At 33.7% G+C, this 15,710-nt stretch overlaps 2 protein-coding genes across 2 annotated transcripts; both read right to left on the bottom strand.

Moving 5' to 3' along the window:
- Nucleotides 1–1,680: 1,680 nt before the first annotated feature.
- Nucleotides 1,681–5,928, bottom strand: LOC107475376 (receptor protein kinase-like protein ZAR1). Its single transcript, XM_016095005.3, has 2 exons — nt 4,290–5,928; nt 1,681–2,428 (listed from the first exon to the last, which is right to left on the bottom strand). The coding sequence occupies exons 1-2, from the start codon at nt 5,794–5,796 to the stop codon at nt 1,791–1,793; spliced, it is 2,145 nt and encodes a 714-aa protein (XP_015950491.1). The 5' UTR covers nt 5,797–5,928; the 3' UTR covers nt 1,681–1,790.
- Nucleotides 5,929–10,376: 4,448 nt separating this feature from the next.
- LOC107475377 (uncharacterized) lies at nt 10,377–12,390 on the bottom strand. Its single transcript, XM_016095006.3, has 4 exons — nt 12,255–12,390; nt 11,427–11,639; nt 10,977–11,131; nt 10,377–10,683 (listed from the first exon to the last, which is right to left on the bottom strand). The coding sequence occupies exons 2-3, from the start codon at nt 11,586–11,588 to the stop codon at nt 10,988–10,990; spliced, it is 306 nt and encodes a 101-aa protein (XP_015950492.1). The 5' UTR covers nt 11,589–11,639; nt 12,255–12,390; the 3' UTR covers nt 10,377–10,683; nt 10,977–10,987.
- Between the last annotated feature and the right edge of the window lie 3,320 nt (nt 12,391–15,710).

Here is a 15,710-nt window from a genome sequence, read left to right as displayed (position 1 = left end):
AAATAAATTTTAATGATTTTATAGTTTTATGTTAGTTATAGTTTAAAATATTATTTTAATATAATTTTTTAATATTATAAATTTTTTTTGCAATAATTAATTTTATTAAATAAAAAATACTCATATATTTTATATTTAATTATTTAAAAATAAAAGATTCTGTTGTCGTTTAAATTATTGTGTATTAAAGTATTGCTATTTAAAACATTTATTTATGTATTAGGATATTCTATATTTATTAAAGTCCATCAATACTCTTCTTTTATATTAGCCTTTGATTTTTATCTAATAAAATCTAATGGCCTATATAAATATAGCTCATTCAATAAACACATAATTGTTGAGCTCGTTTTAGACATACCCCTAAAAAAACTAAGTGACAATGTACGGAAAACAAAAACAATTAAGTGGCTGTATGAAAATGAAAGTGTGCTGAAAATATTTGATCTATAGAAAAAAATAAAAAATAAAAACAAGAGAATAATGATTGGGAATTCTAATTTATTCATCCTATTATTCTTTTAATACTCAAAAGAGTTAAAAATTTTAAAATATGTTATTTTTTAAAATATCAAAACAAATAAAAAGTTTAAAACTTTTTAATTTAAAAATTAAAAAAAATAATTAACAGGATAAATTAATACTTTTAATTATTTTTCGAAAGCAAAAACATGTTATGCAGAATAAATCCAAGAAGAGACAATACACAAAAAGGAAAAAGAAATCGTAGAAGAGACAAGAGACTTCTATTAGCATTCTTTGGACCTGTCAAATTAAGCTACTAGGAGTCTAGGACTCTACAAATTGAAAACAAAAATACAAAATCACCTACTACATCAACCAGCATTAAAGTTGAAATATAACTTCTATTTGTACTCTTAATTATCAACCAATAATCAATTGAAGGAAATGAAAATAGTAAACTGCTGTATTTCTTAAAAGGGAAATTCTAAGGTGCCTAACACATGGGTGTTTCATTTGCCTAAAAGTTGAAAGAGGCAAAAATAGACCTTACTTTTATTTTTGTATTCCATAGTTAAAAAAAGTTAGACACCATAGTAACACACTTTCTTAAAATTTGATATTCACAGACCAAGTTTATTTTGTAAAAAATAACTAGTCTCAATTAATGCTCAAGGTCAGAAAAAATTTTCCTTTTTCTTCTCTTTCATATTTGTAGAATCATCTTAGCAAAATCAATTAAAAGTGTTAATCAAATCAAACAGTGGCACAACATGATGCTGAATTGATCTGCCAACTCAAATCATAATGCATGGAGTTAATCATGGTATCATTGTAATCATGTTCAGGATGCAAGCAATGAGACCAGACAAAATTTAAATAATATCCAAAACTTTACTGATATTCCACCAAAAAAGAATAAGAATGAAGAGAGACCTTGATAGTTACAGCTCTCCAAAAATTGCTTCAGTACCACACAACAAGTTAAGTGCCTAATCAATCCAAGATGGTAAAAAATTGCATCACCATCTCAAATTCTCAATATCCCAATCATAAAAGAAAAATCTTCTCATGACCACCACAAATATTACACGTATCTTGATCTTCAAGTCAAATGCACCTTCATCCTCTTGAAAATTATTATAGATACAAATTTAACACACTCTTTTTCAAGCACACACATAAAAATTGATAGGATCTATAAACAGTGAAAGAATATTAAATGAAATTAGCAGCACTCACTTTTATTGCATAGTGTACTTAAGAAATGGTGTGTTAAACTTGTGTTCATGCAACTAGGTCTGAATTCTCTTACCATTGGAATCTTACTATGATCCAATCCTTTCAAGATTTTCAGAGACAGTTTTCATTCTAGGCCTAACTTCAGGGTCACCTTCAGTGCATGCTAATGCTACATGAAAAACAGCCAACACTTCTTTCTTTACACGCACTTCTTGTAGCAATGATGGATCAACCATTTCGGACAAGGGACTCTCTTGTTCAAAGCCTTTCCTTACCCACCTCACCAAATCAGGAACTTCCACAGAAGAAGTTGAAGTCGTCGGAGAAGATTCCGGCGTCCTGCCAGTTAGCAATTCAAGCAGAACAATCCCAAATGAATACACATCCCATTTCTGTGTTGGTCTGGAGCTGGGGAAGCGCGCCTCGGGCGCCTTATAATTGTTGGTCTTCTCTTTCTGTGATGAGTTCATGTATGGAAGAGCACCACCCATTAGGCCACCAGTCGACGGGGTGTTGCCGGTGATGCTGATTAGCCGGTTGAGGCCAAAATCGGATATGTATGGTTGGTAGTCATTGTCAAGTAGGATGTTGGAAGGTTTGATATCACCATGGACAAACTTTCTTGGACTGCATTCATGGAGATAGGACAAGCCTCTTGCTGCTCCTTTGGCTATTCTAAGCCTTGTTGACCAAGAAAGGTTTGGAGATGGTTGTCCACTTCTCCCTGTATTTTCAGAACGAGGGATGTTATTTGAACATATAAAAGTACAAAAGATAAATAGATTTAAACGTTGAAGTGAAAAACTGCATAAAATCTCTAAAAATCATAGAGTAGATGTTAAAGAAACATTTTTCAATCAAATTAGATTAAGAGTGTACTAGGCAATTTCCTAAGGTGAATTGTTTGTTATTAGCAATGAATTTAGTGAATTTTATAACATCTAGAACATATTGCAAATGCAGATTCTTGAGTAGTTTTAATTTGCCAATTGCAAATTTATGCTGGCTTTAAATATTTTCTATCAATGTTAGGATTGGCATATGGTTGCATTGGAAGCAAGGAAAGGGTAGGAAAAAGTTGTAATAGGGACAGGGTTGAACCAAAGAGGTTAATGAATCTTGTTGATGCTTTTATGCTTCATAAGGAAGGAAGTTTAAGCCTAAAAGACAAAACAAATCATGAAACCACAAAAGGCACCCATTTCCACTAACAAATGTAACCTTGTTTAAGCTGAATGGAAGGCAGAAAGTGGCACAAATTGCGCCTTCTTTTAGCTTATGCTTTCAAGTACAACACCTTACAAGACACAACGTCAGATACTAATTTCAAAATGCGATTCAAAGACTTTAAAGAGGGTGATCAAGGAAGGAAGATAGGGATTCAAAAGTCAATAAGCAGACAATTGAAAGAAAACAAATATGACATTGAAGTTTGAAGGAGCTTTCCTAACTATTATGTCCAAGCTTTTTTTAATTTATCTTGGCGGTTAAAAGCTATGTATAAGCTGTTTTGGTCCCAAACAAATATGATTGTGTTCCTATAGTTCTATCACTTCATCTCTCAGACAAATTGATGGAATAGGGTGGTCCAAGTCATCAATGAAGAAGACACGAAACTTCCATTTCCAACCCCCTCTTCCTTTCTATTTCTAATTCCAAGCAAGGAAATGTACTATAAATTGTATTTGTACAATATCATTTCTTTAGAAATAAATAAGGTGTACCCATTTTCTTCCTCTTATTTTTTTTTCTTATGATTTAAAATTATACACAGGAATTGAAAAGATTGGACCTCATGTCCTCATCTACTACACAATACAAAATTACCCATGTGCCATCTCTTTATCTCATTAAAACAAATGGGACCAGACACAGTCAATTCACAATTCACATAACGTAATAGAATCTAAATACTTGTTTTTAATGAGAAAAGAAAATTTAAGCCATTTAAAAAGTTGAAAAAGATATTATAAATGGTGGTGTTTGACAAATTATAGAGTCTTAGTGCACCCATAATTCAAATAAGCAAAGGAGCAAAAATAGTTTATATGCATGTTTGTTAAACTCTTCTCATGTGTCACGTGGCAGTTGAGTCCCAAATTGCCATGCATGCATGATTAATTAATCGGCTAAGCTCGACCATAAGTTCAAAATTTTAGCCAACCATTAGTCTTCTTTTACCCCTAATTATTGTTACCTATCAATATCATTGTGATTACGTTTTTCTTCAATTACAACCTACTATGTTTGGTTAGGTAGGCATGTCCCTCGATTGAAAGAATGAAAATTTAGAGCAAACCCCCTTCTCCTTCAATCCAAACCAATACATCAAACCATTCTTGCATAAAACATGCCTCTCTCCGATATTTTAGGCACGTTGTTAACAATCAATTACTTATACTCTACTATAGTGTAAACAAAGTATATCAATTACACATACATTTTTAGTATTAAATAAAGTATAAAATTTATATAAGATAATGTTACATCTTGTATAACAATGTATAAATATTTCTCAGAAAATCCATAGCAGCTAAAATAAATCAAATGACACAGATTAAGGATGTGAAAATGAAAGAACTAACCTCGAAGTGCTTGAGCCAAATTGCCATTAGAGATGAAATCACTAATGAGAAGCTTCTCGTCATGTGCCCAATAATAAGCCCTCAATCTTACAATGTTAGGGTGCCTAACCTTCCCAATGGCATGAACCTCAGCAGCAAACTCCTTATACCTCTGATCACCGCCCTCTCCCAATCTCCTCACCGCCACAGGAACACCATTAGCAAGCACCACCTTGTACACTATCCCCAACCCACTCTTCCCCAACACATATGCCGATGCCCTTAGAAGCTCATCAAGCTCAAACCTAAACCCTTTGTCTATGTTCACCAAACCCCCTTCAACTCTTCCACCTTCCCCCGCTTCCTCTTCCTCTTCCTCCTCCTCCTCGTCGCTCTTCACTCCATTCATACATTGCAATGCACACAGATTCATCTTCTCCTCGCCGCTGCCGCTGCCGCCAAATTTGCTCTTCCCTGCACAGCTACAGGCATTGCCATCATCCTTCCTCTTCCAATAAACATATACGATTACTAGCCCGATGAGGGCGACCCCAGCAGCGTCGGCTGCTGAGATCAGGATTATCAGGCCGGGACTCAGGCCTTTTTCTGAATGGAAGGTCCCCGCGTGTGCTGCCGCGTCAGGACCTTCCTGTGATCCCCGGCCTGAATCCGAACCGTTGCATGATTTTCTTAATGGAAATCCGCAAAGGTTTGGATTCCCAAGGAACGCAGTGGGGCCCTGATTTGAAAATGAGCCTGTTTGGGGAATCTCGCCGGTTAGATTGTTGTTCCGGAGATCGAAGCTCACGGTCGCCGGTAACTTCCCAAGCGACGCCGGAACCTTACCGGATAAGTGATTGAACGAGAGGTTTAGTGTGCCAGAGAGAGAACTCAAATCGCCGAGTTCGTCAGGGATCGGACCTTCGAATTGATTATCGGAGAGATCGAGCTGGACGAGCTCATCCATCCCCGACCACACGTTGGCCGGAATATCGCCGGAAAAATTATTCCTCGCCAGATTCAGTCTCTGAAGCTGCTTGCAGTCCTTTAGCTCCGGCGGCAGGTGGCCGGAGAACGAATTCTCGGAGAAATCGAGGTTCTCGAGGCGGCGAAGTGTGCAGAGCGACGGAGGGAATGGACCGGAGAGGTTGTTCCGGTGGAGGTACAAGCTGTGAAGCGCGGTGGCGTTGAAGAGCTGCACCGGAACGACGCCGTAGAATTCATTGTCGTGCAAATTGAGTCGCCGGAGGTACCTTAATGTCCCAAGCTCCGATGGAATGTATCCCCGGAGTGATTTCCCGGCAAGCGCGATGCCGACGACGCGAGGCTCAGGCTCCCCGGAGATGCTCGAACATGCGATACCAGACCACCGGCACGGCGTGGTATCGCCGTCGTTCCAATCGGAGAATGTGACTGCACCGCCGTCGACGGCAGATTTTAGAGAGAGAAGCGCGAGGCCGTCGGAGGAGAGAGAAAGCGCGGAAGGGAAGATTAGTAAGAGAAAATAGAGAAGCGTAGACGGTGTCATTGAGTGATACGGCGTCGTTTTGTGTGATGAATGATACGGCACCGTTTATGTTAGTGAAGTTGCAGAGCTTTTGAATGGCGAAAGAGAGTGAAAGAGAGAGTGAGGGAGTGAGAGACAAAGAGAGGTAGTTGTGTTGGTATTTATGAGAAAAAAGAAGATATAAATTTGTTTTTAATATTGGTGGGGGTCTATGACCCGCCAAAATTAGTGAGGGACTTGCTAACTGAAATTGTGAGATGAGACAAAGAGTGAAGTGTAATGTAAGGAAAAAAAGTAACACAAAAACAAAGGGGGAGATTTTTGGCTTTACACTTGCAACTTCATCTTATGTCATTAGATTTGCTGAATTACTTTCTTTGTAACAATGTTCAATTATTGGGGTGAAACTGTAATCTCACTATTCTTTCTTTTGTATTATCCTTTTTTTTTTATTGATGATTTAATTGTATTGCTGCAAGCCTACAACACTATTTCTATCTTAAAACATTTATAATTGAAAGTTTAAAAAGTTAAAAAGATGAAGATTTAATCCTCTCTTGATACACTTTAATCATAATGGGTTGGCAAATAGTTAATGAAACATTAACGAGGCTTATAAGAATAAAAACAACCATGCTACAACCATGCTATGTAATGAAATTATTTTGCTCAATTGTGTCAACTCTCAGAAACAAAAATGTTGGACATTATTCCTTATGTTATATATGTTATATCATATTCGCTGGAAACTAAGCATGATTCTTGGCACTTATCACCACAATTAGCATGACAAAGAGATGTTGGTAAAAAGAAAATTCAACCTTTTTGTAGAAAAGGAGCTTTTGTCTACATCAGCATATATTATGTCACATGTAAATTTCTAAGAACATTAATTCTTAATTATTATTTTTTTGGGGTGAGTAAATCACTAAATCCTCAATATTTTTGCTTATTTCAGTAATGCCCTTTCATGTAAATTTATCTTTATGGATAAACAAATCTCTGGGTTAACTAATGAAAAACAAAGGGGGGAAACTAAGTACAACAACAATATGCATTGTACTCAAATTACTTAACAAAGAATCAACATTATGTATCAACATAGAAGTAGATTAAAAGCAGATTAAAATAAATTCTAGCCAAACTATTGATTTAACTGAAATTAATGGTTACCAAATTACAAGATACAATATCAACATAGAAAATTAATTTTGATATAATATTAGTGTAAAATGTTATATACTACCTGTTACGGTGGGTAACCGGAGATTAATAAGATGGATGGCGTTTGGTGGCCCAAACGTAAGAAGGAGGAGGACTCCGGATGGCTCTGCAACTCGGGAGGCTCCGTCCGACTTGTTTGCGTGGATGAATGGGGGTGGTACCTGTAAGGACACTCCGATGCCTAAGTTAGCAAGAGTGTGAGCAGGTCTAGAGAGTATTGGACTTAGAGATACCTGAGGGGTGTCAGCGTATTTATAGTGGTGAGCCAATAACCACCGTTGGAGTAGTGCCGTATCTTTAGGGTGTTAACCGTCCCCATTATCTTGGGGGAGGTTAAGATATGGCTTTATGAAGCGGTTAGAGAGATTTTAGGGGCGGTTACTCATTTGAATGAGTGTTTATCTGCCAGTTAATCTCACATCCGACTTCTTCAGACCAAGTCGTGGTTGATACCGACTACTTACATGGAGGTCGGTATTTAGCTAGGCTTAATCCTTCAGATTAGGCTTTTAGTTGGACCTGGGCCTTTGCGTTGGGCCAGGGTATGAACACTACCAATAAACATTTGTTATTGCATCTGTCATCAACTACTACATTTGTTACAGCCTTTAGTACTTAATTATTTATATAATTTCTAATCATTATAACTGAAAATTTCTCCTTGAAATTTATGTATGCTAAATAAGTTTAAAATCTTGCAATCATCTACATTGTTAATCATAGGTTTAAATATTCTATTGGTCTCTATAGTTTTACTAAATTTATAACTAGATTTCTTTTTTTTTTATTTTGTCCCTGTTTAATTTTATAATTAAGTCTTTCTTAATATAAAAAATATTAGAACTAACTGAATATTTACTCCGCAAATTAAATATATCTATAATTAAGAACCTAATAAGATTATTTACTCTGCAAATTAAATATATCCACAATTAAGAACCTAATTAAATATTTGACTACATGCTTTTTGGAAAAAATATTCCATTAATTTCAATATTTTTTATATAAAAATGATCTAATTATAAAATTAAAAGTAGTATAAGAATATAATTAAAAAAATTTAAAATTTAATTACAAATTTAATAAAATTATAAAAATCAATAGAATAATTAAACCTTAATTATGTTATATATAACGCATGTGGTAGCTATCTAGAACAAAAACTTACAAGAAGTCACGATCATTGTCAAGACATTTCAAACTGAAACCTCCATGTGCTTCAAAAAGGTTTGTTACAATTATATAAATTTAACTATGTAAGTGTGGTTTGGTGACTCATTACTTAGTTGTTTAACCAAGAGATTGAGAGTTCAAATCCCACCATGAAAATCGAAAGCATCATGTGGTTAGTGTTTGTCCCTTAAAGAGATTATTAGCGACGAAGGGATTAATCACTGTATTCGACGGTTTACATATTTGAAAAAAAAAAACATATGAATTTCAATGGTGCAAAAAGAATCCTAAACTAAAAGTGGATTTTGGTTGAACAAATACAAAACGAAGTTTAAATTATCATAAGTTCAGCACCCTTTTTGTTTTTTTACAGAAAGATAATTAGTTCAACAAATTTGAATTCTATTTCCTCGTTGACCACAATTATTTTTTATAGACAAATGTTATTACATTTTTGTGGGTGTGAAAATTTTTCCATGTTTAGTAAAAAGTTTCGAAATATACAAAACATTTTTTAAAAATTTAATTTCACCTACTTAATCCTCTAAAAAAAACATATTCATGAAAGGGAGAAAAAAGAGTCTCAAAATGTATAAATTTGAACTAGTACAAAATAAATTCCACAATAATATCATCTCTTCTAGTTATCATGCTTTCTCCATGATATTTATCCCAAACGACTAGAATTTTAAAGTGCCATCCTTTTTCCCAAACCAAACACCACTCATACTAAATAAATGAGTGAGGCCTATACCTTAAATTCTACTGCAAATACTACCGTTTTTGTTCATTCACTTAATTGGGCAATGCCCAAAGACAAAGCCTCTTTTCTAATTATTAAATCGTTGAGTTGAACTATATGCACGACAATTACACATCTTTATCTCAATCATGCAAGACAAACTTAGAAGCTAACAAAACAAAACCACACACTAACCACGACATAATAACGCAATTTCTTTTTGTATTTTTTTTTCTGTGCTTATGATTCCATTAATGATTTCTATGAGCCACGAAAATGAAAGAACTTAAGCTTGGCCATAAAAACAATTAAAATCTTGCCCCATACGTCTAACGAATTGGTCTAACCCCGAAATAGACGCGTTTAAAATGAAAAAATGGAAGAATTGGGTATTAAGAATGGGGCCAAAAGAAAATTAAAAACTGTTTGCTGAGCATATTGTACAAGTATTTTTTTTTTTATTATTAAACAATGATTCTGAAATTTAAATAATCTATTTTGATTAGCTTGATCAGGATAAAGACCACACCAAAAGGGGAAGAAAATATGGAAATGTGTGTTTGTTGGCTTAATTTACAAGAAAAATTAAAAAATTAACAAAGACATACCTCTGAAATTTGAATAATCTATTCCATTTGGATGAATGCTCAAGAAAAATAGAAATAGAAAATGATCACCTTTCCACTTACAAGGCGATGCAAAACACTCAAAATCAGAGAACCATTCTATTTAACACATGGGGAGAAATTCCAAAGTGCACTACTCAACAACACCACCTCTAAGTTTGTAAATGGTTTTTTTTGTTATTGTTGTTGTTGGTATTTTTTCTTTTAAAGAACTCAATTGGATAGTGACACTTAGCATTGTGAGCTAATATAGATATATTATCATCTCAGACAGACAAGAGGGCATAAGTTATCTACTTATATATTATCAAAACCAAGATTAACAGAAGAGTAAGGTAGTCTGACTTCAGGTTGGTCAACACACCACATCATATAGCATCCACCATCTTTAGCAGCAGTTCATTAAGGTTAGTAACACTAATCATTGTTCTCAACTCAATTTACCTAGCTCAATTTGCATCTTCTGGTTTGAGCCTTTGATTGTTTTGGGACCTCTCCTATAGACTGGGAATTAATTCTGGGGTAAATTACATCGGCTTCCTCTGAGGTTAGGCAATATATGTGCGACACTCCTTCATTTGTAAAACTATATACAAACTTTCCTTTAAATTTAAGTTATATCTTCCATGACACCAAATACCCATTGTATAAGAAATCAAAGAATGTTGTATGTAATATTACCTAACTCTTGGGAGTAAATATATGTTAACCTCAATTCTATCCATGAAGCCTTCCCTGCAATGTCATTAATCTCTCGCTCTAATGGGTAATCCTATTTTTCTTAACAGGGGATTTTCAAGGTGGAGGGTAGAAGTGCTGTAAAAATAAGTTAATATATGAAATCTTAGGCTTTTACTTAGAGAGAAACTAGAGGTGAATACAATACAGAAGTGAATACATGTAATTACCAAAGAAATGTTCTGAAAGATATGCAACATAATCATGATAAAAATTTATCCCTTTTTTTTTTTTATCATAGTACACTACAAAACCATTTGCGTAGATGGTAATAAAAATCAAACATTCACGTTGGCAACCTAAACTCTAGCAATACTTATGTGAAAAAGAGATTGGGGAAGATTTGTTTCCAAACCATCAAGTTACAAGCTAATCAACCTTAGAACGCTGCACAATAAATTTCTCCTGCCATAACAAATTTAGAGATGATGTCAGAATCTCAAAATGGAGAATAAATGGGGTTTTGGATTTCTTCTAAGACGATGACAGCACCAGAGGTTACATTTCAAGCTTTCTTACTAATAGTAACAAAAGAGCATAATCAAATTCAAGCTGCAAAAAGTATGCATATAAACCATTTCTACTATACTTGAATAAGGTATCAAACTACTAGCTGACTCTACTGTACTTTATTTCCAGTTCCATTTACGTCAACAGCAAAACTGCTGTAGATTTGACAACTAAGATTCTTTCAATACCTTGCACCAATTTAGGAAGGAGGTGCTTCAGTGCTGGAGGGTACATTCTCATATACTGGTGCGGTGGGAGGAGTATATATGCGTGCTTTCTTGAGAATTTCAGCAACAATCCAATGTTTGCGCTTGCTCAAAGGCCTAGAAGGATCCAGTCGAACCTGAAAGAACAACAGCAAAAGATATTGTTACTAAGTTTTCTTGCAAAATCTAGAGAGTATATTAACATTTAACCATCAAGTGATAAGAATAATACAACAACTACCAAGCCTTATTCCACCAAGAGAGATCAGCTATATGGATCAAATGCCATCATAATATCCTATCATAAACCACGTCTATAGTTAAAATACTAAAATCCCAAGCTACAAAGACAATACTAATAACTAAGTTCAATATTTTAAGAAATAAACAAGGACTGCAAATTAGATAGGTAAGTAGAAAGTTGTTACTAACCCGATCACCAATGTTACATTGATTGTGCTCGTCATGCGCCATAAATTTAGAAGTTCGCTTGATGTAACGGTTGTACACTTTGTGGTGGAATAGCCTGTCCACTGCCACCACCACTGACTTCTGCATCTTATTGGAAACCACCATTCCTACAACTTGCTTCATCGTTCTAACCCAACCTACACAATCTCTAAGCCAGATTCTGATGTACAGCAACTACAACACAATAAAAAACAAAAAACATAAATAATGAATTCCAAAATTACATTTCGGGAACAATAACCAAGGACATAAATTCTGATGTATCAGAGCATGTTTTCATTACAATCACCACCCCCCAATTTCCATAGCATAGTAGTTTCATTTATGGCTAAAATTTCAAAATTATTGAATTTATTCATTTCAAATAACATAGTTTCATGTTCAAATAACACAGAAATCCCAGCACATACACGTACTCCATAACAAATAAGTAAAAGGCATATCAATAACACAATAGAAATCAGGCCTTGATTGCACATTTGCACATAAAAACCTAACAAAATGAAGAAAGCATTCTAAGTTTCTAAGTACTCAGCTCAATTGACGCATTTTATCAAACAGGTAAAGGGCGAGGCTGTGACCACAACAATCTCACTCGTTTTGTTCTGTAATTCTTACAAGTCTCATGCTAAGTACGTTTCAGATTTACATAAAATCGTTAAAACCCAAAGGTTTCGAGAATTTTCTTAATCACTCAAATAGTAGAGTGGTTCTCAATCTCCCCCACGTATGTATTTATCTACGTATGTAGGTACGTACAATTGGATAAAATACGAGAGTGGAGCTTACTGAGATGAACGGGAAGATATTGGCAGAGACAAAGAGGGCGACGGGCGGCGGCTGAGGGCAACAGCTGGCGGTCGACTGGCGGCGACACTTGCGAGAGAGGGAGACTGCTGCACTAATCGCTTGTGAGTGTATTTTATTTTAATTTAGTCTTTTATTTTTTATTTATTTATTTTTGATAGAGATCTTTTATTATTTTTAAATTTTTTTCTCTGGTTTGGCATGGGCTTGGGTATGAGGAATATGTAAAATCTTGAACAACAAAACAATGGGCTTGGAAATGTTGGATGGTCAAGCCAACTTTGGTTGACGCACATGGTTAGGTTCCAACCCTATTTCGAGACTCTCAATAAAGACAAAAAAAAAAAAAATACTCCATGAACGACATATGGTTCAAGTCCTCCTAGAACCAATAAGTTTTTAGTAAATGGGCTACTTTCATGGGAAGATCTCTTATAAGAATAGTTCGAGACTCTATATAAAAAAAAGTTTTTGACTCTTTTGAGTGATCTTGAGCTATCCATTTTGAAGGGGAAAAGATGTTATAGAGTGAGGAGATTGGTAAAATATTAAGGATAAAAAACTAAATTTTAATTAATTAATATTAGACACAATTTTTATTATAAAACTACTTTTTTAACCCTCATTATTTGGGGCATGTTCCAAAAAAATATCTGAAACTGAAGTGACATGGGTCTAGACGTGTGATCTAGACTCTTTTATGAAAGACTCTGATTCATTCGTTTGAGTGGTAAAGTTACTTGACATCTTCGAATGAATGACCGTGAAAAATGCTTGAAAGAAACTCCGATATTTAAATTAACAAGAATTTTAGACAAATTTTATATAAAATGGAGTTGACCAGTATTAAGGTTACTGAGATATTTATAAAGAAAGTGATGGCTTGACCATGACTACAAAATCTTTTCTTTTAGGAGTAGTGGATAGTTGTTCCCTTGATATTTGGGGAGTTACTCCATGTAAGAGCAGTTACTAAACTTGTAGATATCATTAGGAGTAGTGAGATTACTAGTCTTTTTCTTGCCACGCAGATCTTGTTGGTTGCAAGTCTTGGAGCCAATACTTTGAGTAAGTTGAGTAGGTTAACCCATGTTAATTATGATCCTGTTGATCTGGATCAGCAAGTTTGTTAGACTTCTTTACGGTGGTCCAATTTTTTCGACTCCATGGCCCTGAGTCATCTGGGCTAGACTATGAACAGAGAATTTAGAATTTGTGAGTTAAAATTTAGGATTTAAGATCTGAAATTTAGGAACTAGAATTTAAGATTTAGGATAAAAGAGTTATTCAAATCTTAGTTAGGGGTAGCCCATTCTATCAAGTAACATCTCACTCAAATCGGACCACTACTCTACAACTCAACACAAAGTGGCAAATCTAGACTTCTGATCCAATTTACACAAGTCGGATCGACTATGCTACAGAATCCGTATCCAGCCTAACTTCGGGAGCAAATCAAATGCACCCCACTACTTCAATTATCATCACTCAGGTGATAACCACCTCTAATATGGAGTGCAACTTCTCACTCTACGAGGGAATAATCACCCATAATTATCTGAAGTCATTTTTAAGAAATAACTCTGATTTATTTATTATTCTATAAATATTTCAACACTCACGTATTTTTTTTAATTTATTCTGCACTTAACCTGCTAAAATTTTTACTAATTTAAGTATTGGAGTCATTTGTAAGTACTCTCACTACCGTTCAGACGAAAATATTATCAACACTTACAAGACGCTTAGACTTTACGTCCAAGTACAAAACTACTATCCGAATTCAAATCAACACTTTGAAATAAAAATAATGTAAAGAAAATGGCTGCAGTTGACAAAAAATAATTGATCTTTTAGTTAATATTTCTTTATTAATATTTTTCAATTAAAAAAAATCCACAGCCAAAATATTTAGTTAAAATGTAAAGTTAGGTAAAGAAAAAGGCTTCATTTGGAGAAACAGTTCTTTTTAGGTGTATTATTCCTTCAATATTGATCATTACTCAATCATTCCCTTAAGTTAGGAAATTGTAGCAAAGTTAGGAAAATTAAATGTGATAAGAAATGTATGTCCATTCAAATAATCAAGACTGAATATATTACTTTCAAAAACTGTGCAATCACATAGAAATAGTCCATCAGATATACATTCTAATACAAGTAAATGGAAATGACATATGCCTACCCCAACTGTAACATGTTACTTTAAGGTTCCATCATGAAATTTTTTGCATGCAGCTATATTTCCCCTGTCAATCTATCCCTCAATCATATGAAATTGATAAATGGAAATGCCTCTTCCCGAGACAAGAATACCATGTGGAGTAATAGAGAGAAAATCAGATCATTAGTAATGATGATCATTTTTTCCTTGCATCATTCAATGCCAAAATCTTTCATGACATGGGTTGCTATGCATTGTTATTGTTAACATTTAAAAGTAGCTATTGATGATAAACACCATATAATGATCACGGTTTTCTGGAGAGAATTATATATATCTGATGAGTTATGTACTTACGTTTGTTTCAAAGTATTTTGACTAACAAAATGTTAATTGTGATTTAGTAAATCACTAAATCGTAGTTTAGTATAGTGCGCGCCATGTAGTCATTAATATATGAAAAAGTTATAAATAGATAACAAAAAATTAATTAAAATTTAAAATTATTTTATTTAATATTTAATAAATCTGATTATTAAAATTATTTAGAAATATCCTTTTTTTAGCTTCTAAAACCTATTTTTTAGTTGAAGATCTGACCCTTTTTATCTCCTTTTTTTAGTGACATAATAATAATAATAATAATAATAATAATAATAATAATAATAATATCACCCTATATTTAAAAAGTCATCATGATATAAAAGAAATGTTATTTAAATAGTTTAAAGATGTCAAATTATTTGTAGGTTAAACTAATTAAATATGTGGGTTTCGTATATTTTTCTAACTCATGTTGTTGATTAGGTCAATCCAAAGTTAGTGGAAAACTTTGGGGTGTTTAAACTTTAAATAACATATCTTTTAATACAAAGACTTTTAAGATACTCAATTTTCTATATCTAATAGTTAGTTTTGAAGTATAATTCTCTTAAAAACTCATACTTTTTATACATCTAATAAAATAGAAAAGCAAAAAATTCTGAAAATATAATAAAAATTACGTCAAAATTTAAAAGTTACAAGATAGGTATTTTTTTTTCGATCTTTAGTTGAAAATTGAAATCTTCGACCATAAGCAGGGAGAAAATTCAAGAACTCAATGAAACAACACAAATAAAGCCAAACAAACAAAACAAGATCCAATCTCACAAGTCCACACAAACAAAAATCAAATCAACACAACATTTACAAAAATAATTCATGAGTACAAAAAACAATCATAATATATTTGTGTATATTTATATTTATCAAAATAAATGGTTGCAATGATT

The sequence above is a fragment of the Arachis duranensis genome, chromosome 2 (assembly GCF_000817695.3).
Source record: "Arachis duranensis cultivar V14167 chromosome 2, aradu.V14167.gnm2.J7QH, whole genome shotgun sequence".
Lineage (NCBI taxonomy): Eukaryota > Viridiplantae > Streptophyta > Magnoliopsida > Fabales > Fabaceae > Arachis > Arachis duranensis.
The sequence above is the reverse complement of the archived record's forward strand: the minus strand, read 5'-3'. Positions and strand labels throughout refer to the sequence as shown.

Bases quoted from the DNA above. Each gene is read 5' to 3' on its own strand.
- LOC107475376 (XM_016095005.3), bottom strand. From the start codon at position 5,796: ATGACACCGTCTACGCTTCTCTATTTTCTCTTACTAATCTTCCCTTCC. The intron at 2,429-4,289 runs GTTAGTTCTTTC...CTGAAAATACAG, and splicing joins TTTGGCTCAAGCACTTCGAG to GGAGAAGTGGACAACCATCT.
- LOC107475377 (XM_016095006.3), bottom strand. From the start codon at position 11,588: ATGAAGCAAGTTGTAGGAATGGTGGTTTCCAATAAGATGCAGAAGTCA. The intron at 11,132-11,426 runs GTTAGTAACAAC...TTGTTCTTTCAG, and splicing joins AATGTAACATTGGTGATCGG to GTTCGACTGGATCCTTCTAG.